This window comes from Taudactylus pleione, unplaced genomic scaffold (genome assembly GCF_031769625.1).
Source record: "Taudactylus pleione unplaced genomic scaffold, aTauple2 ptg000015l, whole genome shotgun sequence".
NCBI lineage: Eukaryota > Metazoa > Chordata > Amphibia > Anura > Myobatrachidae > Taudactylus > Taudactylus pleione.
In genome coordinates, this window is record NW_028284417.1 from 37851920 (window position 1) to 37878175 (window position 26256).

The window sequence follows — 26256 nt, forward strand, 5'->3', positions numbered from 1 at the left end:
GCAGTGTATGCCCAGCGCGGCCGACAGACATTTCCTGTGTTCCTTCCTAGGAGAGGAAAATGGAGGAGATGGGGTGGAGGCCACCCACCACTTCCTCCCTTCTGGCTGGATCACATCTACAGATTCCGTGCCCATTCTACTCATTCTGACTCATCATATTTCTGGCGGCTGCAGGCATTTTCATAGCGGCAGGTCCCGGTGCACTGCAGTGATTGCACCTCTGCTAGTTCTGCCACTGGAGAATGCACTAACAGGCATAATCAGACCCACCTCCAGCTGCCACAGCATGTGATTGGTGGGAGAGGTTCATCCCACAAAGCCTCCGTCATAGCACAGACAACTCAGCTCACAGAGCGCAGGCTTACTGTCACTGATTTTACCCCCTGGCTGTGGGTGGCACCGCCGGGCGGCGCCCCCTCCTTAGCCGGCGCCCCTGGCGAGTGCCATCCTGGCCAATGGGTAGATATGCCCCTGACAACAGCTTTAATCAAATGTATTCTTAAACTTAATGGAAATAAAAACTCAAAATACTCATCCTCTGAGTACCAAGATTTATTATGAAACTGTACATTATAAAAAGTGTCATATAGCAATAATGTATTGGGAACTATAGGCCTGATTCACTACGATCGCTATTGTGATTGCAGATACGATTATGCACACAGGCCCGCTGCCAAAATATGCTAATGAATGCAATTGCAAAGCTGTCGCACTGACACCATAGAGCCGCCCACTACTGCTATCTCACATCCGTAATACCTTGCAGTCCTGCGTATACATTGGGAATATCAAGTAACAGCTGTCCCCACGCACAATTACAACAGGTCTGACCTGTCTCAGAAATTGCTAACCTCGTCGCACGAAGTGTGTATACAAGCTGCGTATGCCGACACAGTGGCTAATTTATGCACACCCATGCAGCAGCGTTCAAACGGACAGGCACACCTGCGTTTCTCCAACCACTCCCCTATTACCACCCCCAAACGCTCACAGCCTGTCACTCACTCTGCAATAGATTCTTATCTGCGTAGGTGATCGCAGTGCAATCGCAAAGCTGACTCACGCACGTGCAATGTGCTGCATAAGCATGTGCAGTAAGCACCACCAGCCGATCTGTGTATGCTGTTGCAGTTGTGATCCATCACGAATCAGGCTCTATGTACAGTATATTTACCTAAACATAATATAATGCACAATAAACAAATGTGCATTTCAATAACTAAACAAGTAAAATGTCATTCTAGCATATTAAAAAAAAACATCCCAAATGATTTGAAAATATGTGCTATATTTCAAAAGCCTCACTGCAAAGACCTTATCATGTAATAGCAGAGGACAGCGATGGATGATTTAATATGCCACATACCATACCATACCATACACACAATGCTTGTGTAACTATTTGTTTCTAAAATCCGAAACCTATATTTAAAGTGAAACGTATGCAGTGATCATTAACAATAATGTTTTCAGTTGGCTTCATGTATATGCTATGAGACAGTTAACATCTGTTTATTATTTAACTAATTGTTTCTGCTACAAACATGGGAAGCATTATTTGCTGGTTAGAATAATATATTGTACATGAGTATATTGTACTCTGATCTGTTGTTTACTTTGCTAACCCTGTAAACTATAGATATCTACAGACATATAGATTAATGATGTTCATATTACTCATGATTTTAGAAGTATTACATAATTTAAGAGCTCCAATGTCAAGGATCAACAAAGCAAGATATTGGCATCCTCATCTTTTTGAAAAAGATGGTACAAGTTTGCCAAAATGGGTACAGCTGGAATAAAACTTTAACCCTTTGCGAAAGAGATGAACCCAAAACATTATAGGCCGTATTCAATTTCAGGCGAAAACCCGTTATAGGCGATAATGTATCGCCAATTACGTCATTTTTGCCTGTTTTAATTATCCCCGTATTCAATTTCAAAGACTTTTCGCCAGTCTTCTGCTCCACGGGAGGTTTCTGTCCTCCCTGAGCTCGCCTTAGGACACCTGCGATACGGTTTGACAGGTGTACGGCCCCAATACGAAAAGTCTTTGTAAAAAAACGGGGATAACTTTTCTCCATACAATAGGTGGCGAAAAAAAGTGCAGAATTGGGGTTATGGGGTGCAGGCTTAAAATAAATAGTCTGCACCCCTGGGAATGTCCCCTAAAATTAATGTGTGTCAAAAAAAGTTTTTTAAAAAATTGGGACACCCCAAAAAATTTACTTGAATGTTGGGGTTAAAAAAAAATATGGGGGACAAAATCCTAATGTAGCTAAATAGATTCCAGAGGGGTTCCCAAGTATGCAGCAGGTGTTTTCTTCATTGCGGGTGGTAGCAGCAGGTGCATTTTTGAAGAATTTTTAAAAATCATTTAAGGGACTTAAAAATATGCATACCCATTTTCATGTACCCCAAATTTGATGGAAGTAGTGGTTGGTCTTTTTTTGTACAAAAAAAAAAAAAGCTAAGTGCTATTCCGCACCCCTTCTTCACAGGCGCATTTATGCACCTGCAGCGGCTATTTAAAACAACCGATTACCTTCAGAGGGCAAAAACGGAGGTACCCATAGTGATCCCCCATGTGTGGACATCTTTAGGGGGTCCAAGGAACATTTCCCGAAAATTCCCTGATTTTTTCGATACCTACCTTTCCGCTGGCTCCCGTTTTCGTACGATCCTTATCCCCAAAAAATAAGCGACGATGGCGAAGAGCCCGACCTCAGACTTTTCGCCATCAAATTGAATACCCCCCTAAATCTACAGTGGTGCATGTTGTTTTACATTGGAAATATTGTTTAATTCCCTCATATTTGTTAAATCGCATAAAGCAGGCAATGGTTCCAATGAAGTCTCCAGTTACAAATTTGTATATATGCATGTGGCAGGGGATCACTGGAGACTTTAGGGATCTGAATCTGGTAAATGGTACATCGATTGTAAGCATAACACATACTTTAATGTTCATTTAGCAAACTACAATATATATATATATATATATATATATATATATATACACATACCCATCAGACATAACATTAAAAAAAAGACTGCCTTATTTTGTGTAGGTCCCCCTCGTGCCACAAGAACAGCTCTGAACCGTGGAGGCGTGGACTTCACAAGGCTTCTGAAGCTGTCCTGTGGTATCTGACACCAAAACGTTAGCACATGTAATATATACACAAATAGATGATTATCTTATCAGAAACCCACTAAGGTGCAACGTGCAAAAAAGTGCAGCAATTTGACAAAATTGACATTAATGGTGAGTATTTAGACAAATCTTAATGTGATGCCAATACTGTGTCAGAATAAAGACACCATGAACTCTTTGTCATGTTCCTCAAACCATACCTGAACAATTCCTGTAGTGTGGCAGGACACATTATCCTGCTGTAAGATGCCACTGCCAGTGGGGAATACCATTGCCATGAAGGGGTGTACTTGGTCTGCAACAATGTTTAAGGTGGTACTTGTCAAAGTAACATCCACATGAATGCCATGACCCAAGGTTTCTCAGCAGAACATTGCCCAGATCATCACACTGTCTCAGCCGGCTTGCCTTCTTCCCACAGTGCATCCTGGTGCCATCTCTTCCCCAGGTAAAAGACGCACATGTCCTGGCCAGCCACATGATGTAAAATAAAATGCGATTCATCAGACCAGGCAACCTTTTTCTATTGCTCCATGGACCAGTTTTAACACTCACGTGCCCATTGTAGGCACTTTCGGTGGTGTACAGGGCTCAGCATGGGCACTTTGACTGGTCTGAGGCTCAGCAGTCACATATGCAGCAAGCTGTGATCTGACACCTTTCTATCATACTTATAGAATAGAAAAACCACCAAACAGGGTTCTAATAAACGAATATAATAATTAAATAATTTATAGCTGCAAACACCTATTAGCCTGTGTAAGCAGCATCACAAAGGGGGTGCAAGCCGCACCCGGGTATCATCCGTCGATGGGTGACACCAAAGTGTTGACTCCTTAGTGACAGGAGCTGAGTGCTGCACTGTAGCATTATGTGCAGCACTCGGCTCCTGACACAGGAAGGGAGCTGGCACTGCACATAGACTGGTCCCCAGTGACAGTCCGCATCCCTGGGACTAAAACAGGGGTTCGGGCAGCGAGGCCACACCCCCTACCTGCAAGGCCACACCACCTTTTTGTAGGCAGGCGGCTTTCCCGTGCACACCAAAAACCCTGTCTGCACCGGGCGTCACTACGGGGAGGTACACCACTGTCACACAGAGACTAGAAACTAGTCACAAGGAATACAAATATAGAAATGTTGTTGCGCTAATTACATCCTGTTAATTAAAACACCCATACACTGCGCAAGGCAGAGGTAAATAACGATCAATACGCCAATTGAAAAATTAACAAATCATTTACACCAAATTAAAATAAATCACAATAAATTAGTACAGATAAAAAGACACTAAATATAATGCTCACTAAATCATACTATACGTCATGGTGGCTCACACTAAGCCGATAGAAGAAAAGTGTTTGAATGCCATTATATTTAATATCTAATCTCATATGTCTAATATGCAGGCGGTCCAATTAGTATCTCACCAGATTAATCCAAAAGGTAAGTATAATACGTTCCCCCACTTTCAAACCTCCGCGTCTATAGCAGTGATAGCCACATCAATCCTCGGTATTCCCATGGACGGATAATATACGCCAAACACCAGTATCAGTGTCTCTTTGACAAAGCCTCCATTACGGAAGCGGAACATGTCAGAGGACACTTGTCTTATCCCTGAATACTTACCTGTGGTGTGATCGGCAGTAGCCAATTTATTCATTGCTGTGGAAGCCATTAATCTAACTGAGCGGAGGTCCTGCCTGACACGCTGGACGTGCACGCTGAGGCTGCCACAGGCTGACTTAATTACTGCCCTTGGAGCTGCTACTCCAGTCAAGCGTGGATACTGATACCGATGCCGGGCGTATATTCAATAGCCGCCCATGGGAATACCACAGATTGATGTGGCTATCACCGCTATAGACCGGAGGTATGAAACTGGAGGAACATATTATACTCACCTCCTAGGATTCATCTGATGAAATACTAATTGGACCAAATGCTAAAACAATTATTGTTGATTGTTCTTTTGTGGACATATGATATTCGGTATTAAATATAGTGGCATTCAAACACTTTTCTTCTATCGGCATATCGCAGAGGTTCTCAAACTCAGTCCTCAGGACCCCACACAGTTCGCATTTTCCAGGTCACCTAGCAGGCGCACAGGTGTATTCATTACTCACTGACACATTATAAAAGTTTCACAGGTGGAGTTAATTATTTTACTTGTGATTCTGTGAGGAGACCTCAAAAACATGCACTGTTTGGGGTCCTGAGGACCGAGTTTGAGAACCTATGGCATAGTGTTATACACACTATGTACAGTATGATTTAGTAAGCATTAGATTTTGTGCCTTTTTATCTGTACTAACTTATTGTGATTTATTTTAATTTGATATAAAAGATTTGCTATTTTTTCAATTGGCATTTTGATTGTTATTTATTTCTGCCATGCCCATTGTATGTGTGTTTTAATTAGCGGGATGCCGAGGCGTGACCCGGTAGCGCCAAGTGTCTTTCCGGGTGACATTCACATGTGTCTTAATCGCACAGCGATGAGAATATGATGCACAAGCAGCTTCTGCTGATTAAAATGATATGCAGCCTATATTCTTTGTGCGACTGCAGGTGTATCTGCATGTGAAATGCTACGTTAAAGTGACAGTTGCTGTTTGTGCTTCCCAAGCATATCATTGTGCAATTAAGACACATGTGAAGGTAAAAAGTCACACGAAAAGACGCTCGGCGCTACCGAGTCACACTGTACTTACAATTTATTTGTAACGTGAATTGTAGCGCACAGAGGATAAATGTACAGATGTGCCCACATACATCGATCCTCCATACACTGCAAGTCGCGCAACACAAAGCGGGAATTTCTGTGCGCCTCGGCAGCGCTCAGCGTCTTTTCGTGTGCCTTTTTACCTTCACATGTGTCTTCTTTGCACAACGATGCGAATAGAAAGCACAAGCAGCTTCTGCTGATTAAAATGATATGCCGTATGCCTATGTTCTGTGAGCGAGTGCAGGTGTATCTGCATGTGAAATGCTATGTTACAGTGTGAGTAGCTTTAATACTGTAACGTAGTGTTTAGCATGCAGATACACCCGCAGTCGCACAGGGAACATAGGCAAGCTGCATATCATTTTAATCAGCAGAAGCGGCTTGTGCGCTCTATTCGCATCATTGTGCGAATAAGATGCATTTGAAGGTATAAAGACGCATGAAAAGATACTTGGCATGGTGCAACTAGAAGGGCTGCTTAACGCTCCAGGAGACTAGATGTATGTGGGCCCATCTGTAATTAACGCAACACTATTTCCATATTTGAACCTTTCTATCATAGCAAGCATTAACTTTTTCAGCAACTTGCAATACAGCAGTACTTCTGTGGGAAAGGACCAGACAGGCTAGCCTGTGCTCCTCACATGCATCAATGAGCCTTGGGCACCCAAAACCCTGTTGCCTGTTCACCGATTTTCCTTCCTTGGTCCACTTTTGGTAGGTAGCTAATTTTTTTTGTCTTGTTGACATGTACCATAACATTAATATTAGTAATATTGAACTATAATATTTGTAGCATGTTTTGTCTACTACGAAACATAGCACAGTGCATGTTCAAGCTTGCCCGTCATTGCACCAGTTGTAAAATCAAGGTCAGCTTTCACAGATACAATTAAGCAACTAACTGCATGTCTTTATCAAGCTATTCATTTTAATTCAAATGTGCAGCCAAACCACAATGCGTAAGGATAATTAAGGAGAAGCAATGGCAGTTTTTATAGACAGATACTTGATACAATTAATGAAGGTTAAAATATGCATGATCCAATATGTGCCATATGGCAAATTATCCTTTTGTGTATAAACTTGAAACCAATCCCTTCAGTTAACAGGTATCTCTCTTTGCAGAACTACAGATAAGACAACATTAACCCTTAACACTAGCAAAGCATGTCAGTAAAAGGAGAGCAGAAGTAAGCATTATGACAGGATGTAAACACTGTTTCAAAGTGGTGTGTACAATAATATCAAGACTAATGAGAATTGCCATTTATATGTGGCAGGAACAAAGACATTTAATGAAAGAAAAGACACAAGCAAGTAATCAGATGCAACTGCATCTCATTTTAAAGGATACCTGTGTCTTGGTATGATAGTGCACTAGCTGATTTGTCCAATTATTCAGAATACTTCTGGTATATGACTGCTATTTTTAAGAAACTATAATACAATGGATTACAATTGTATATTAAGAACAATAATCTAAAATGATTCTGTAAAAAATAGAAGTGGCATGGAAATAAGCAAGGACTATTTTATTAAGCACAGGTGATTACACTGGAAGCATCTGGAGGACACGGATACAATAATTAACATGAATGATTTTCGGCTAAATTATCCAGTGTGTGTGTGCAGATAACAACATTTATACTTGCCTTGTTGGTTGACTTTATTCCAATAAATGTCTGTCCAAGAGGAACAGGTCGAAATCGTCCATCAAAGTAGAAAAGGCCAATAAAAGGATTGACATGAAGAAATGAAGCCACATCTAGGTAGTTAGGAAGAGTAGCTGATAGGCCCAATATTCTAATCATACTCTGGGTTGATTCCACCTTAAATATAGGGAAAAAAGGACTATGTTAAGGGAATAAACAAATTCTAAATATGAAAAGCTAAACATTGCATTTAGATGGGGGCACTATCTATATATATATATATATATATATATATATATATATATATAAAATAATGATGCCGCTAATTATAATAATGCTAATTGCATCACAATATTTTTGGAAAATGTTTCAACAAATGTAAACACATAATTAAATTGCATCTTAACATACATTTCTCTCTCTGAATAGAAATCAAGACCAATTCCCCTGGAAACTCATTAATTTAAGAGATTAGATGATGCTTTATTTAATCAGACCATATACCAGCCAATCATATTGCTTACTGGAATGACAGGACTAGTTTCCAAATTGACCTTGCATACGGGAGGTCAAACTAAAAAGATTCAGCCCAAGGAGCCGGATAACATGTGGGGTAGATACAGTGAGTAGCTTAACACACATGGATAACTTTCAGAAATGAGCTACAGCACATTCAGATATTAACTTGTCAATTACAATTAGACATTTTCAAGTACTGCACCAGATATGGGTCCAAACTTTGTTATATCAGGCAAAATAGCAGGTATTTCGATCTATCATGTGCAAGTGTAACCATCATCAGTCAGTTGAATGTTAGGAAATATATAAATATATATATATAATAGATAAGGAAAAAATATAATTTATCTTTACTATGTAATTCCTATATTTAACATTGATCGGTTTAAATCTAAATTTCTAAACAAAAATTCAAACCGTAATAGTCCAATAATCGACACATGCGTGTATGTCAAAGTATAGGAAATTTTTTTACCAGAGAAAATATGCATCCTCTCTAAAGGAACTAAAGTTCTGAGAGGTAAATTAAATTAGCTGCGAAGGAGGCGAATTGCCGTCAATGACACCTCCGTCAAGAAACCTGCACATTCTATTCTATAATATCAAATAATGAACCTCTACCATATACCATAAAGATATTAGAGGTCACTTCATAGTTCCGTGACCTGTAGGAAAAGGAGTAAGTCCATAACGTATAAATATAGCCTCACAACTCCTTGGTGACATCTTAAAGCCTTTTTATTTTATAGTATGGGGTACACTATTTCAAATCGTTTTTGATAATACATCCTTTCACATTTTTGTTTTATGTTAAGCTTTTAGAGCAGACAAACATGATACTGAATAAGATAAGGGATTCAGTAACATTCATTTATATAATCAAAGAGGGAAAAGGGAAGGGGAAAAGAGTTTCATCAAGAAAATATATTTATAAGACCACCCTATTTCAAATATCACCTTGATTTTCAAATCTTATCAATACTTATTATTATAGGGGTGCTACCCCGGGACAGATCAATATTCACATCACAAAAGAAGAAAAAGGCAAAAGAATCCCATATGAGTGCACACTGTCTCACAATATATTAAAACATAACCTTTATTATTGTTACCTAAAACACAGCAAAATATAAAATAAGCAAAATTCACAAAGAAAAATCACAAGAAAAAACAAAGAAAAATCACATAAAATAATCTCAAATCTGCAGTAGTGCTCAGTCCAGTGTCTCTTATTTATACACATAATAGTGTTATTATATATATATATATATATATATATATATATGCTCTGGGCTGGAATATATGGGCATTAGGGGATTGTAAGTCATATTGGATGGGCACGGGATCCCAGTGGTCGGTATCCCGACAGGGTTAGTATGTCGAAACTTATCAGTCAGTGTTCTAACCTTCCTTGGTGCCTGACCCTAACCTCCCCCCCAGGGCCTAAACCTAACATCCCCACCCAGCACTCTAAACCTCCCCATTTAATGCCTAACCCTACTCCTAGGGCCTAAACCCTGCCCCCAACCCTGCTACCTACCTTCGAGATTCCGGCGGTCGGGATGCTGGCGCTGGGATTCTGAAAAATGTTGGTATATTGACTGCATTCTGAGGCATACATAGAGGCATGAGGAGGCTGACATAAAAGCGGCATGGATGACTCTTTATTAGAGTGGTAAGAAAATGGCATTAAACCAGTCACAATTGTTGTAAACCTATTGCAGTTTTGACCACCACCCCGACCACATCTCCTAGTCACACCCCTCTCTGGTAATCCGGTCCCCTAAACCTTTCATATTCCATAACATGACCTTTGGGAGAGCGTGAGTTTGATATGGTTGGCTTCATGTAATAACTAATCACCATGTGTTTCAAATGGTGAGAGATACTTAGTACAATGATCAGAGACCTGTAATATTGTAATTCTCTATATAATGTACGTTTTCAGATTCTGTACTAACAATATTATTATTCTGTCTCAGAATAGGATTGTATTTCAGTATCAAAGGGTAATGAGAGACTAACAATTAAAAAATGCAGAAACAAAAATTATACATGCAGTCAAATATGCATAATGTTCATGTGAATAAAGATATGAAACAAGAATTGAGATTAAAAATTACACATGGCCGTATTAAGACCTTTAGAAGCCCTTAGCACTTAAAAGATTTTGGTGCCCCCATATATATTTTGCTCCCACCCCAAAAAAAACGCAAAGAAAAGTTATCTCCAGAATTCTTACCAAGGTTTTTAAAAACCTCCAAATTTGGAGAAACCACCCATCTGGCAACACTGTACCACTGCACTCACGCTCAGACAGCCAACATGATTAAGACAAGAAAGATCACGTGAGCCTCGGTGGACCGTGTGGAAGTTTACCAGTTGCAAGAGTCTAATTTTGTAGTATTCCCAAAATTAATGTTATATCATTAAACTCTATTATTACTATTTTATTATTTTGATTATTATATATAGCCCCTTTTTGTGGAAGTGGCACTCCATATATTAAACTGCATTAGAATTCAACTTATAAATATATATTTTTTATTGCTGTAAAATAAATACCGACAGCAGCATCCCGACCAGAATCTCATCAATACTAGACACCTCTACCATTTATGGCTCATGCTCTTAGTCTTATCTTAAATCACAAAAGACTGCTTTACTCATGAACATAAAAGAGATGTTAATTTGTATAGTAAATAGTAAAACATTATTAATGAAGTTCTGTAACAAATAAAAACATTCTCTGTATTCCCTGCTTTTATCCTCTAACCAGTTGATCATTTTCTAGTACTGATGCTTGTTGAGTCAAAAAGTGAAGAAATTGTTTTTGTTGCATACAATGAGCCCACGTGGCCCAAATGGTCTGATTGTAGTGGCTCTACTGTATCTTTTTTGGTTATATTAAACCTCATGATTGCATTCTTCCATTATACTCATATTTAGCTTTCCTTCGCTCAAAATCCCTCCTCTCATTCTCACTGGGTAGAGTCAATTCCATTTCATGAACTGGCCAAAACATTTAATGACCACAACAATTAATGCTGCTCCTATGTATCCAATTTCTATTAATTCTTATATAAGAATGTTGTGATGACCCAAGCAACTCATGTTGTTTCTTTGGACGTGCCTATGATTCTTAGCGAATATCTTGCCCATTCTAAGAAGCCTAATGACATAGCTAATATAATGCACCATAGTGTATAGTGAAAATGACCATTGTTGTTAATTTTTGGCAAATTAAACAGTGCCTAATGACTACATATGAAGCATATTATACATTACAACAGAAAATATCAAGCAAACAAACCATTTTTTATTTTAACTTAGGCAAAAAAGTAAAAAAAACATTTGACAATTGTCTTAATTATTACAAAAACAGCTGACCAAAAATATACATTTGATCATCATTGGGAAAGAACTTCATGCATTGTCCAAAAAAACCACACCAACTATCTTTATATGTAAATTAAAACGACACACACCATAATAAATGTAAAAATATACAGCAATCCACAACATTAGAACCAATGAGAGGTGAAGTGAATAACATGGAGTACCTCGTTACAATGGGAACGGTTTACCGATGGGATATAGTAAACACTCAGTTCCTGGAAAATGGGCAAGTGTAAGGATCAGAGCAACTTTGACAAGGGCCACATTGTGATGACTAGACGATTGAGTTAGAACATCTCTAAAGCAGCAGGTCTTGTGGGGTGATCCCTGTATGCAGTGTTTAGGACCTACTAAAAGTGGTCCAAGGAATGACAGCTGGTGAACCTGCAACATGGTAATGGGCAACCAAGGCTCATTGATGCTCAAGGGGAGTCAAGGCCCATCTGGTCCTATCCCACAGAAGAGCTACTGTAGCACAAATTGCTGAAAAAGTTAATGTTGGCTATAATAGAAAGGTGTCAGAACACACAGTGCAGTACAATTTGCTGATATGTACTAGCAACAGACCAGTTAGAGTACTCATGCTGACCCCAATCCACCACCAACTGTTCTTGCAATGGGCACGTTAGCCTCAGAACTGGACCATGGAGCAATGAAAGACGGTTGCCAGGTCTAATGGATCACATTTTATTTTACAAAATGTGGATGGCCAGGTACATGTGCGTCTTTTCCGTGGGGAAGAGATGGCACCAGGATGCACTGTAGGAAGAAGGCAAACCAGCCGAGGCAGTGTGATGCTCTGGGCAATGTTCTGCTGGGAAACCTTGGGTCCTGGCATTCATGTGGATGTTATTTTGACACATACCACTTACCAAAATATTGTGGGAGACCAAGTGCACAACTTCTTGGCACCGGTATTCCTTGATGGCAGTGGCGCCTCTCAGCAGAATAATGTGCCCTGCCACACTGTAAGAATTGTTAAGGAATGGTTTAAGGAACATGACAATTAATTCAAGGTGTTAACGTGGCCCCAAATTCCCCAGAGATCTGTGGGAAGTGCTGGAAAAATATTTCCGAGCCATGTAGGCCCCAGCTCGCAACTTACAGGACTTACGAGTAAAGGATCTGAGGCTGAAGTCTTGGCGCCAGATACCACAGGACTCCTTTAGAGGTCTTGTGGGGTCCATGACAGGTCAGAGCTGCTTTGGCGGCTCAGGTTTATTATCAACATTAAGATATCTTCATGGCCTAATAGATATCAACCAGAGAGAAAGGAGCTCCATCTTTGTATTGAATCAATTTTAAATCGATCTTTAATTGCATTTGTTACACTTGTTTCACTGCCATCACTTTTGACACATTCATAGATCTCCCCCACTTGCTACAGGATGGCATCAGTGGTTGCTCGGCACCCGGCTGACGATATCTGGAATATATGGATCACATGGTGCACCTCTTCGCCACGCCCCCAGCCACCGGGAGAGTCCAGTGCCCTAAGCGCCTCCTTAATGAGCACCTCTGCTAAGACACTTTTTTTTACACTCACATTCACATGTCCTGATGAAAAGGTTCAAGAGGCATTGAAATGTTGACTTATGTGAACAGTATCTTTGTAATAGACTGATTTGACTGAAATGTATGAGTGCCGCCATTTGGGCATATACAGCCATACAGGAGGTATTGATTTTGTATACATAATGTAACTCGGGATGTAGAAATAAGGACTCACGACAGGCAGGTACTCGGTAAAGCAGTGTCTTTAATGGCAGCAGACACTGCACTTTAGCATAAATAGGTTTAGACCTGCACACACAGGCACATAACAAAAATAAACAATGAAAGTAAACGTACCAGCCACTCCCAGTGCTTAATGGTCAGTCTGCTTGCAATGGCCTGCAGCCACAATCTACCATGCTCCTCTAGCACAGCCAATCTCATCAGTCCCTAGCACTAAGGAAACTTTGGCCTACTAAACTGGCCACTAGCCGGCATCAGTGCCCAGAGCACTGGGTGTAAGAGTTTTAACCCTTTCTGTCTCTCAGTGATGAGCTGCAGCTGGGCCTGTGCAACTGTGAAAACCCTGAGTTCCACACCTCCACTGCTACTGTAGAATGCACACATTCTAGCCACCCCTGGAGGGAGCTGATCCCACAGTAATGTGGGCAATTCAGGTGAGAGACAAACCCACTCACCACTAATATATATATATATATATATATATATATATATATATATACACATATACACACACACATACATACATACATATAGACACAGGCTGCATCTAAAAAACTGCAATTCTCCGATAGAGAATTCCGGAGGGGAAGGGGCATGGTGTTTAAGGGGCTACACCTCAAAAGCTATTGGAGGTACAGAGCAGAAATAAAGGGGTCCCCCTCTCCAGGGCACCCCATGCCCAGGCTGGAGCAGTGGGTGCCGGGTTGAGTGTGTAAAGTGTGGTGCAAGTAAAGAGTTAAAATATTGGCTTTTGCTGTGGAACTACAGTTTCCAGCAATGCTGGTACTTGGAGAACCACAAGTATCTGCAGGCGGGGCATTACGGGCCTGCTGGAACCTGTAGTTCCACAGCAAAAGCAATATTAAAAAACCACAGAACACACACAACGTAGAAAAGTAAAATTTTATTAAAACATACATGCACACGCATGTACTCACCTAGTATCCCTAGAATCTGTCCTCTTCTCCAGTAGATAATCCTATTGATTACCTGTAATAAAAATTCCATACTCACCTCCTCCTAAGCGTGGATCTGTCCTCTTCATACAATCCCGTGTCTTGGCAAAAAAAAAATTGAAATATGCGGACCCTCGTACATTAGTAGTGTTCTTTGAGAACACTACTACCCGAATGACAGCTCTGCGCTCATTGGCTGAGAGAGGCGAGGCTTCCACCTCTCAGCCAATGAGCTGTTCTCACCATTGACTGCAATGGTGAGAAACGAGCATGCCCTTTTCAAAAATGGCGCCTCAGCGCCATTTTTGAAATTCAAAGATGGCCACTGTGAGCCAATCATGGCTCGCAACGTCATCTCCCCGCCCCCTCGGCTGGCTTATATACAACCAGTGTGAGGCGCCGTCCACTCAGTCCGTCAGCTGGGGAGCTGGAAAGAAGACCAGCTGAAGCAAGAAGACACAGGGAATCCTGGATGGGCAGTGGCCATGCAAAAGAGATTAAAGGCCCCCGCCCTCCAGGTGAAGACGCCATAGAAGTCATGGGGGAAGCGGCAACCATGTAAAAGAGCTTAAAGGCTGCCGCCCCCCAAGTGAAGGTGCGGCAAAATAAAATACTTTCAAAAATTGTCTTTTTTTATTTTAATATTTCTTTTGCAGGGGTACTGTAGGTACTAGCAACTCCTTAATGCCCTGCCTGCTGGTACTTGTGGTTCTCCAAGTGCCAGTATGCGGGGATGCCTGCAGGGACCTGTAGTACTACTGCAAAATTAGAAAAGGAAATAAAAAATAAATAAATATAAATTAAATAAAAAAATATGTGGCCACAGAAAAACAGACAAAAAAATCGGCATGCATAAAAAACGGGGATATTTCCCAATGAATAAATGTTAGTATAGATATGTGAGTTTTTTCTTTTTATCTTTTTGTCTCTTTATCCAGGACTGTATGGAAATGAATCAAAAAGTCTGTTGGATTTGACTTAAATAATAAAAAATGAAATCAGTGTGCACAGCCACCAAATGATGGGCTTATTCCACGAAATTAAAATCAATTTGTAGTGGGATTGAACATTAATATAAGTCACGTCTGGGGATATATTGCAGAGTCCACTAAATCGTGGCTAACACAGTCTCTGTGTAACCAATAAACTGGTACCGTATTGCCGCTTTGCTGCGTAGATCTTGGGGGAGGCCTCTCCTAAAAGCATCCAGCAAAAGAATCCTCAGTGCCCGACATGTGTCCAGAGACGCCGACCGTGGTGCAGCGGTGGAGTTCACAGACTGCTGTAGTGCATGCCGCCTGCTGGCTAGGAAATCGGCAGTCTCATCCTCTGGTGGAGCCGCGGTCAGCTGAAGATTCAGTGGGATGTAGATGATAGTCCCGGGTGCATCAGCGGATGGGGGTTAAAAAATCTAACGCGTTTCTCAGCCTGTAATCTCCAGCTGTTTCCTCAGTGGTATAGCCCTTCTCTTTAGTCCGGACTTTAAACAGGAGATGCTAGTTAACTAATTGAGAACAGTTGTGACCCACTTATTGCACACATGAAACCAGGATTATAGAGAACTGAATAAGGTGGATACATATATGAATTGAACTCAATCAAACTCACAAATCTATACTAACATTTGTTCATTGGGAAATATCCCCCCTTTTTTATGCATGCCAATTTTTCTTGTCTGTTTTTCTGTGGCCACAGTGGTTCCTTTCATATTTTTTGATTTCATTTATTTTATATTTCATTTTGTCATCTATAAATTTTATTTAAGGCCTATTTAATATGTGAATTTTATTATATGTATTTTTGTGATTTCATGACTATATCTGCATATATTAAATTTAGACAGTACTAGTGTCATTCAGCGCTCCCAATTGTTTTTGTTTTTCCATAAGGTTTTCAAAGGGGTTAGCCACTCCTCCCTGGTGAGCGGCTTCTAGATTTATCTATTGCCATTTTTGATGAGCCTACCACATCTTTCCTTCCTACTACTGCAAAAGACTATTTATATTTTCATATGCACAACACAATCAACCCAGCACCCACCACCCAGGGGTGCTGGGGATAGCCCCGGGCTATCAGCCTGGGCATGGGGTGCCCTTGAGAGGGAGACCCCTTTATTGGGGGGGTCCGCAGCTCCACAGGGATCCCCAGCCTCAGCTGACTAGCGGTCAGGGGTGATGCTTCAGCTGGGGTGCTCGGTAAAAGGGCACCCCTGGCTGTGTCATCACCCCCTCGCTAGAAAGAGTCTGGTGCTGGTTCTGGTAAATACAGGGGGACGCTACGCATTTTTTCCCCCTGTATTTCCAGAACCAGGGCTGGCTCAGAGCCCAGTGCTGGTTGAGCTGAATACGGGGGACACTTACATCATTTGTCCCCCATATTTTGACAACCAGGGCTGGTTCTGACTAGCCCGGTGCTGGTTGTGCTTAAGTACAGGGGACCCCTCCGTAATTTTTTCCCCTGTATTTAAACACAACCAGGACTGGCTGTTAAAAGCCTGGTGCTGGTTGTGTTTTGGGGAGGGGGGGCACCTTTTTTTATTTTACACATTCAATTTTAACATAGATGCGTAGATCGATCTCATTGCTGTGTTTGTGCATCTGTGACTTATTGATTGGATTTTCTCAGTTGCATGCGCACTACCAGTGAGCCCTCTATTGCCCGCCGATGCCCCTTTTGTACTGCACCACCGCTGCATGCCTACAGCCGTCTCGCACGCTGCACCTCCCAAACCACCTCCGTTGTGCTGTCCCCTCTTCCACCTGCGCTATTGTACCATTATGTTGCCCTTCTCCCCTGCAGGTGGCCCGGTTTGCTCATCCAAACCCTGATAGTTAAATAAATTTAAAAAAAAACTATGAAATTCCATAGACAAAAAAAACTTACGGTTTTGCATGTCCCATTAAGCCTGCTTAGACATGATCTGAAAATTTACAAAACCTATTAATGGACGTGTTCCTTGCGTAATACAGATATGGTATGCCATGACACCATATTGTTAACTGCAGATTCAGCACTCTCAGAGTGAGATTGCGGTCACTCGCAAATTGGTGGAGCTGCTAATTCACAGAATTGTGTGCTCATTGGAATACACACATGCAGTCTATGCAACTGAGGTCTGAGCAGAACATAAAGCTGCATAGATGGTAAAAAAGTGGTGTGGATGGGGGGAGGAGACAGAGCGGATTAGATGGGGGAGACAGAAAGACTTGGAGAGGGGGAAGATAAAGCCGTACAGATGGGGGGAAACCAAAGTGATTCAGATGGGTGGAAAACAGTGGGGCGGATAGGGCGGCAAAGTGATGCAGATGGAAGGAAAAGAGTGGTGCAGATGGGGTGACGAGAGAAGTGCAGATGTGGGGGAGACAGAGCAGCACGGTTTGAGGGGACAGAGTGACGTCTATGGAGTAGTACAGAGAGGCATGGATCTGGAAAGACAGAGCAGCGCAGATAGGTAAAGACAGATTGGTGCGGATGAGAGAGTACAAACTAGCACAAATGGGAGAACACACAACAGTAGGGATTGGGGAAGTCAGATTGGTGCGGATGGAAGGGAAGACAGAGTAGTGTAGGTGGAAGATGCAAATGGAGGAAAGAGTGGCCAGACGAGGGGAAGACAGAGTGGCAAGGCTGGGGGGAAGGCAGTGGTGAAAATGATATTGGCAAATTGAGATGACAGAGGAAGCTAGGAAGAAAACTGTTATTTCTACTCTGTTGGGCCTTTTTCAGTGGAAAACAATGCCTTTTGGCTTGCATGGTGCCCTGGACTCTTTTCAGAGGTTAATGGACCGGGTGCGGTGGCCTCATCAGAATTATGCTGCAGCATACTTGGACGATATTGTCATATATAGTCAGCATTGGAATGCCCATGTTAATAGGCTTAGGGCTGTTCTTCAGTCTTTAAGAGAGGCAGGTTTTAAACTGCTAATTTGAAGAAATGTGTTCCAAGTAAAAATTAAACCAGGTACTTAGGGTATGTTGAGGGCAGTGGGTGTCTGAAGCCCCTTGTGAGTAAGGTACAGGCACTAGCTGATGACCCAGTTCCAACTACCAAGAAAGAGTTAAGGTCCATCTTGGGTTTAGCAGGCTATTACAGAAGGCTTTTGCCTCAATTTCTACCTTAGCAGCTCCCTTAACAGATCGTTTGAAAAATTCTGCTCCAAATAAACTAGAGTGGTCTAGGGACTGTCAGTCTGCGTTCACCAAAATTAAACATATTTTGAATAAAGGTCCGGTTTTGAAGTCTCCAGATTTTACCAAGCCTTTTGCCGTACAAACGGACGCCTCAGATGTGGGTTTGGGGGCAGTTTTGTGTCACAGTTTGTTGGCATTGAATACCCTATTCTATATCTTAGTAGAAAGTTGTTTCCACAAGAGACCAGAAGTTAAATTTAATAAAGTGAGAGTTTTTAGAAGCGCGTTTTAGAAGAGATGTTGCCCATAGCAACCAGATTCTAATTAACATTTAACTAGCACCTTCTAGAAGATAATAGCTAGAATCTGATTGGTTGCTATGGGCAACATCTCTTCTAAAACTCACTTCTAAAAACTCTCACTCTCAAATTTAGTAAATTTACCCCTAGGTATTCTGTAATAGAAAAGAATGCCTCGCTATAAAATGGGCTCATGAGTCATTGAGATATTATCTTTGTGGGGCCAGATTTACTGTGGTTACTGATCATGCACCGTTAAAATGGTTACAGTCTATGAAAAATTCTAACGTAACTAGGTGGTACCTGGTTCTCCAGCCATTTTCTTTTGAAGTCCGGGACAGACCAGGACGTCTACATATGACTGCAGATTTTTGGGGGGCGAACTGGGCTGGAGAGTCGGGCTACCGCCGCGGGTGATTTAGGTTCGCCCTTTAACGGGGGAGGTATGAGACAGGGTGGGTCTCTCCCACATTCTGAGGAAAGGGTTGACCTCCCTGTAGCTAGGGAGGAACACACCCTTACCTCAATTAAGACCAGCTAAGGTATAAAAACCTGGTAAGTTTAGTAAAGTTGGGCATACACGTCCAGATAAAATGTCTGTCAGACCGACAGACATTTTGTCTGGCAGCATGCCAGCCGCAGATGTCCGCGGCATACACTGTGAGATTTCTCTCACAGTGTATTAGCCCGACATCTGCGCTCCACCCCGGGGGAAGGGAACAGTTCCCTGTTCCTTCCATGGGAAGGAACATAGGAAATGTCTGTCTGTCGGCAGCGGCTGGGCATACACTGCCTGATGCGGCTGACAGTTTACCGGTAAATATCGCATTGGACGGACATGCTGGACAATCCGGCATGCCCGACCGAGCAATATTTAACCCTCGGTCGCACCCCCACACGCTACAATTATCGGGTCAATCCGCGGATATCGGACGGATCGCCCCGATAATTGAAGCGTATATGGCCAGCTTTAGTCAGTGGAAATGTGAGGGAGAGATTGCACCTTTAGCAGCTCTCCCTATGCTGGACAATCTGGACCATGAATGTGCTGGGAATACTCTGCTTGTTTGAACTGCTGTCTCACATAAGCTGTATTATTGCTCCTGAACTCTATTTGCCTTATGTAAGAAGTCATTACACTGGTTCTGCCTTTTCAAGTCTGGAATAAAAAGCTTACCTGTTGCATTATCTCAGTCTCCCATTGGTCGTCTGAACTTACCCTCTACATATATCCTCATCTGTATTGTCCCTGGTGGCCCAACGGTGACTTACCTGCTTACAAAGGCTGCAGTGGCTCCAGTGTGGCTTCCGGGTCACGGCAGTCATGTGTCCATCACTTCTGGCAGAGTCATATGATGCTCCAACATTCAGGTAAACTCCGGTAATATCTGTGTGCAACAGTCTGAATCTGTACAACGGAGCATGGTGTTATAAAAAAAAAGCCTCTGAGGCTGCATCATACCACCTCATATACAGATTCAGACTCTTTCGCACACAGATATACAGGTGTCTCATATCAAATAATTCAGTGCAGTCTTATGAAGCGGGTTTTGTTGCACAGGACCTGATGCGCCAAGAAGGGCTGTTTGGCACAAATGCAACAATAGTGCAAAAAGGACACAATTGTAGGGTGGTATGGACTCTGTTGATGTGCAAACGTGTTCTCTAAAGACAATTATTCTTCACCATCTGGGAGTCTGGCAAATTTACCTGGGTTTGGTGGATGCCATGAGAAAACTTCCTACAATATGTACTGCCAACTGCAAAAAATAGTGGAGGAGGAATAATGGTATGGAGTTGGTTTGCATGATTTCACTTGTCCAGTAAAGGGAAATCATCTTAAAGCATGCAAAGACAATATAGAGAGGTGTGCTTCCAACTTTGTGGCAACAGTTTAGGGAAAGTCCTTTACATTTTCTGTATAAAAATGTCCTCAAGCACCAATAAAGGTCCATCAAAAAATGGCTTTGCCGAGTTTAATATGGTCGAACTGAGAGCCAAGCCTTAACGACAATCATTAACATAATGCTCTTGTAGCTGAATGGATGCACATCTCAAACCTAATGAACTCATGTAAAACAAATAATAATAATAAAAATAAGATATATATACATAAAATTAGAAAATGCCAAGGTTCGGCACCCACGGCATAGATTCAATAAACAGACGATAGGTAGCGTTTATGTATCAACGTTTCAGTTCCTTGCTGAACTTTTATCAAACAAAAAGAGAAAAAGTATTCCTATGTTGAACTTTTATCAGCAAGGAAATGAAACGTTGATACATAAACGCTACCTATCGTCTGCTTATTGAATCTATGCCGTGAGAGCCGCACCTTGGCATTTTGTATCCTAAGAATCTGTGAGGGCACCGGCAGCAGCTACCTTTTTCGTGTGTAATTGGGAGCGCCAGGCTTTCTGTGATTTTATATGTATATATATATATATAAATCAATAGAAGAAAACAGCGCCAAATTTGTCCACTCTGTTTAACGTGAAATACCTTTCACAAGTGTGTGTTTTTTGTTTTTTTATTGGTAAATCTAATAGAAATATAATAGAAATATTATACATATATATATATATATACATATACTATTTGTATATGTAGCACTCCCTTGATAAGTATAAGGTGTCTGCTTGGTCAACAAAAAATGGTGGCCATGGCTAGGCCACCTTGGTACAGGAAACAATATGACAATATAGCTGACCACAAGCGGGTCCCTGACCTTGCACTTTATGAACTCTTCCCAAAATACTGCTGGAAAAGATAAGCTATAAATCCGATTTATTTTAGAAAATATATATTTATTTTTCACTAAAAATCGCTATTTATTGTCTTTTAGTACTAGCTTTTTATCCATTATTTCTGTGTATTTATGTCATTGTGTGTTGTCTATGAATTGTTTTATTTAATTAAAAAAATTTTATGCACATTATTTATGCAGTTTTATATATATTTATTCATATATATTACACGGTTGTATTTATTCCACAAAGTCACTTGTATGTCACGGTCCTGGATAAGGACAAGGATATAAACACAAAAAATTGTTTTTGCACAGGTTGCGAGATTTGCACAGGTTTAATTGGTTCACTGTATATGCACTAGGAGGCGCTTGTGGTCAGCTATATTGTCATATATATATATATATATATATATATATAAATATATATAAAATATATTATCCAGTCGGCGGCACTCAAAAAGAATGAGACTCAGTCTTTAGTTAGACCAACGTTCAATGCTCTATTCTAGCATTTTCGTCAGGGTGCAACTGGTTGGAGGTGTGTGCATGCACAGGTTCAAAAGGATCGCAATCCTGAGCATGCGCACAAATTAGCACACTGGCCTGCTTCTAGAGCCCGCCTCGGCTGCAGCCCCTAGAAGCTGGTAAGGGGCTAAAATTATAGCAGGGGAGTGGAATCCCATGGCTATTGCTCTTTGCTAATTGCACTCCGCACTGTCAGGCCAAGAGGCAGAAAACACCTCCCCCTGGGACTTCCTGTTCAGCTTTGATTAGCATGAAGCACTTCCTATGGGAGTTACTATAACTGCTAGATAGTCCCTGCTGAAGGTGGATTTTACTCGGGTTGCTGCAGACCCTACGTAAAATCCGACACTGCTGGGTATATTAATACATTTTCATTATATACTAATAATAAATTCAACCCACTGTCATCTCCAATGAAAAAATACTAAGGTAAGAAGACTTTACTGTAAATTTTTGTTTCGTTTTTTAAAGAGTATGAAACTTCAAATTATACAATATGTAATAACAATGTTTAAAACAATCCGGAAAATGTTTATATTCCAAACAATTCGCAAAGTTATATAAACCATGCACTCAGGGATGCAGAGAGGTGGAGGTGGGTATGTACAACACAGACGTTTGTTCTGTATTGGTCTAGGAGTGTTGGGGAGGCAGAACCATTCCCCCTTCCCTCCAGTTTGCACTTCGCTACGGCAGTGCAATATAGGTAAATAATGAATAATTGGGCATAGCCACAGCCCTGTGACCACATCCCACAGCACCAAGGCCTGCCAGAAGTCTCAGCGGTCCTGCATGCATTACACAGTTTACAAAATAAGTTTACAGAAAGAAATTATAATAGTAGGGTTAGATGTCATTCCTCTCTACTGGTAGTGGTTCTTGGCAATACAGCTAAGGAAACCCTAATACTCGATATATTATTTATCTTGATAAAACTAACACTAAGTCAGGCGACTATGGCACAGGATGCCATGTCTGAATAAAGTTCCCCACATATATACACATTCACTGAAAATATTCTAGCACTTTGGGAAACCAAAAGTAAATACAGTCATGTCTGCCTGATGGATTACAACCAAAGAGCTAAAAGTGGTGGGAGATGAACTGCTATTTATCATTTTTAAGGTTCCCTTGCCAAGGCAGTCATCCCTGAGGACGCAATAACTCCAGTTATAAATAAAAAAATTTTTAGAACAAAAATAATGTACTGTAGCTATGGGATTAGTTCACTAAATACTGCTGCGTCTAACATTGGAACATAGAATTAAAATTTCCGATTAGGCTAAAGTGGCTTTTTTACTAGAAGCACTAACATTCACTGTTCATGTAGTACAAAATACTTACTTTATTTGGCTTTTCTAAGCAATGAAAACAAATCTAAAAACAATAAAATAATCTCATATGTTTGAAAATCTTTGTTTTCTTAAATGTTGTGTTTGTAACATCTGCTAAACAACACCATAAACAAACTTTTAAATAAACTGCAGTGTTATGCAGCATATATTTCCATTAATTCACTAACAGCACTGTTTAATAATATGTTAAAGTTTATAACATACTCACAGACTCTCTCGGTAGAGAGAACGTCTGGTAGAGTCCCAATTTTTTTTGTAGTCCCTCAAACTTCCTAGTGAAGTGGGCTGCAGGTTAGGGAGTATAATGCCAGGAAATGCGTATATGTGGAGGGGTCCCAATATGACACAATTCTAGATTAGTGTGGCCCCACTCCATTTTTTTAAGCTTAATGGCACATAGCACCCAGACTCACTCCCTCAGTGGCCAGCAGCAACTCCTCTCTGGGCTTCTCCCAGAGAGGAGCTCAAAAAAATTGGCAAGTATGGTTACAAAATCTGACTGCACAATGTAATTTCTGAACATCATATGGAGTATTGCTGCAGCCATGCCTGTACACGGTTTCAGCCTATTATTTTGAAAGTTTATAGAAAATAAATAAATGATACTTAAAGAAATGTTTTCCCCATCTTATTTTAACACAACTGGTTCTAGAAATTCATGGAAATACATTGCATACTTACTCTACATTTATTCTTAATCACCTTTAATAACACGCTAGAGTGATTGCTTTGAATGAACATTACCCAAAAACACTCCAATGAACCACTGATCCCAGTGAGTTCTGAGCTAATCATCTCTCAAAATATATATTCCATAGACAAAAAAACCTTACGGTTTCACATGTCCTATTAAGACTTCTTAGACATGATCTGAAATTTCACAAAACCTACAGAATTTCTGCAACTCAAACTTAAAAAAGCAATGAAATTCAGATCATTAAGACATGTTCCTTGCGCAATACAGATATGGTATGCAATCCCACCCTGTGGTTAACGGCAGATTCAGCACTCTCACAGAGTGAGGTTGTTGTCACTCACAATGGAGCTGCTAATTCACAGAATTGTAGGCTCATTGGAATACACACATGCAGTCTATGCAATTGAGGTATGAGCAGTTATGTGGAACACACATTCCACTCGATGTCTACAATCTTCCCATTCGGTCACCACAACAATCCCACTGAGTTCCAATATCCTTTTCACTCCATACATCCATCTTATTCAGAACATACATTCAGCTCCCCAATTGCTAAAACTATCATACTCTGTCTATGCATGTACACTTTCTTCCCCTATACGCCTTTATGCTGCTATATCTTCCCCAATCCCTACTGCTGTGTGGTCTCCCAACTGTGCTAGTCTGCATACCCTCATCCAAACCATTATGTCTTGACCCATCTGCACCACCCTGTCTTTCTGCATCCGTGCCACTGTTTCCTTCCATCTGCACCACTGCCTTCCCCCTAGCCACGCCGTTCTGTCTTCCCCTCATTTATGCCACTCTTTCATCCTCCATCTGCACCACTCTGTCCCCACCACCCGCACCATTCTCTCTTCCCACCCATTCACACCAATCTGTCTTCCACAATTCCTGCTATTGTGTGTTCTCCCATTCTGCTAGTCTGCATTCCTCATCCGCACCAATCTGTCTTTATCCATCTGCACTGCTATCATCCCGCATCCATGCCACTCTGTACCCTCCATCCATGTCGCTGTCCCCCCAAACTGTGCCAATGTTTCCACCCATCTGTATCTTTGGCCCCTCCCTATCTGTACTGCTTAATTTCCTCCCTCTCCACGTGTTTGTCTGCCCCATCCACACCGGTGTCTCCTCCCCCCATACACCCCACTCTTATCCTATATGTGCAGCTCTATCTTCTTCTCAGACCACAGTTGCATAGACTGCATGTGTGTATTCCAATAAGCACACAATTCTGTGAATTAGCAGCTCCACCATTTTGTGAGTGACAACAATCTCACTCTGTGAGAGTGCTGAATATGCAGTTAACCACAGGGTGTTATGGCATACCATATCTGTATTGCACAAGGAACACGTCCATTAAGGCGTCAATCTTGAAAGTTCAGTAGGTTTTGTGAAATTGCAGATCATGTCTAAGAAGCTTTAATGGGACATGTAAAACCGTAAGGTTTTTTTGTCTATGGAATTTCATTGTATTTTTTTAAATATATTAATTATCAGGGTTTGGCAAACCGAGCCACATGCAGGGGAGAAGGGCAACAAAATGGTACACTAGCGCAGGTGGATGAAGGCCGGGACACAGGAGGCATTTTGGGGGTGCAGAGGGAAAGACGGCTGCAGGGGCGGGCTGCAGGAGTGTAGGGCAGCGTCTGCAGTGGGGGTGCAGATCAGTGGCAGCAGTGGGGCAGTGCCCAGGGGAATCAGCGGGCAACAAAAGGGCTCACTGGTGCTGGGCATGCACCTGAGAAAATAAAATCATTAAGACACAGATGTATGCATCCATGTTGAAAATTGAATATGTGTAAAATAAAGAAAGGATATCCCCCCCCCTTCCCTTTCAAGCACAACCAGCCCCGGGCTTTTCTCTGCCGGTCCCGGTTTTGGAAATACAGGGGACAAAAAACAAAGTGATTCCCTGTATTTTCTATAACCAGCACCAAGCTCTTTCTAGCAGGGGATAATGCCACAGCCAGGGAAACCCTTCCACCGGGTCCCCCAACCAAAGCACTAACCCTGACCGCTAGTCAGCCAAGGCTGGGGACCCCTGGGGACCCTCCCAATAAAGAGGTCCCCCTCTCCAGGGCACCCCAGACCTCGGATGATATCCCGTGGCTATCCCCGGCACCCATGGGCGGTGGGTGCCAGATTGATTGTGTAAAGTCTGGTGTATAAAGATATATTTTTCTTTGCAGGTGAATCTCAGGTCCCAGCAAGCCTCCTCTGCATGCTGGTACTGGGAGAACCACAAGTACTATCATGCAGGGCATTACGGGCTCGCTGGCACCTGTAAAGAAAATATATATATATAAAAAAACCACACAATACACTTTAATATTG

The 26256-nt window shown here is 41.5% G+C and overlaps 1 protein-coding gene across 2 annotated transcripts in view; it reads right to left on the reverse strand.

Moving 5' to 3' along the window:
• ASCC3 (activating signal cointegrator 1 complex subunit 3) overlaps positions 1-26256 on the reverse strand; it is an 884679-nt gene that overhangs the window by 458298 nt on the left and 400125 nt on the right. For both annotated transcript variants that reach the window (XM_088472337.1, XM_088472346.1), the window contains exon 12: positions 7550-7726. In XM_088472337.1, coding sequence (XP_088328463.1) covers positions 7550-7726 — 177 coding nt within the window. The remainder of the gene's footprint in view (positions 1-7549; positions 7727-26256) is intronic.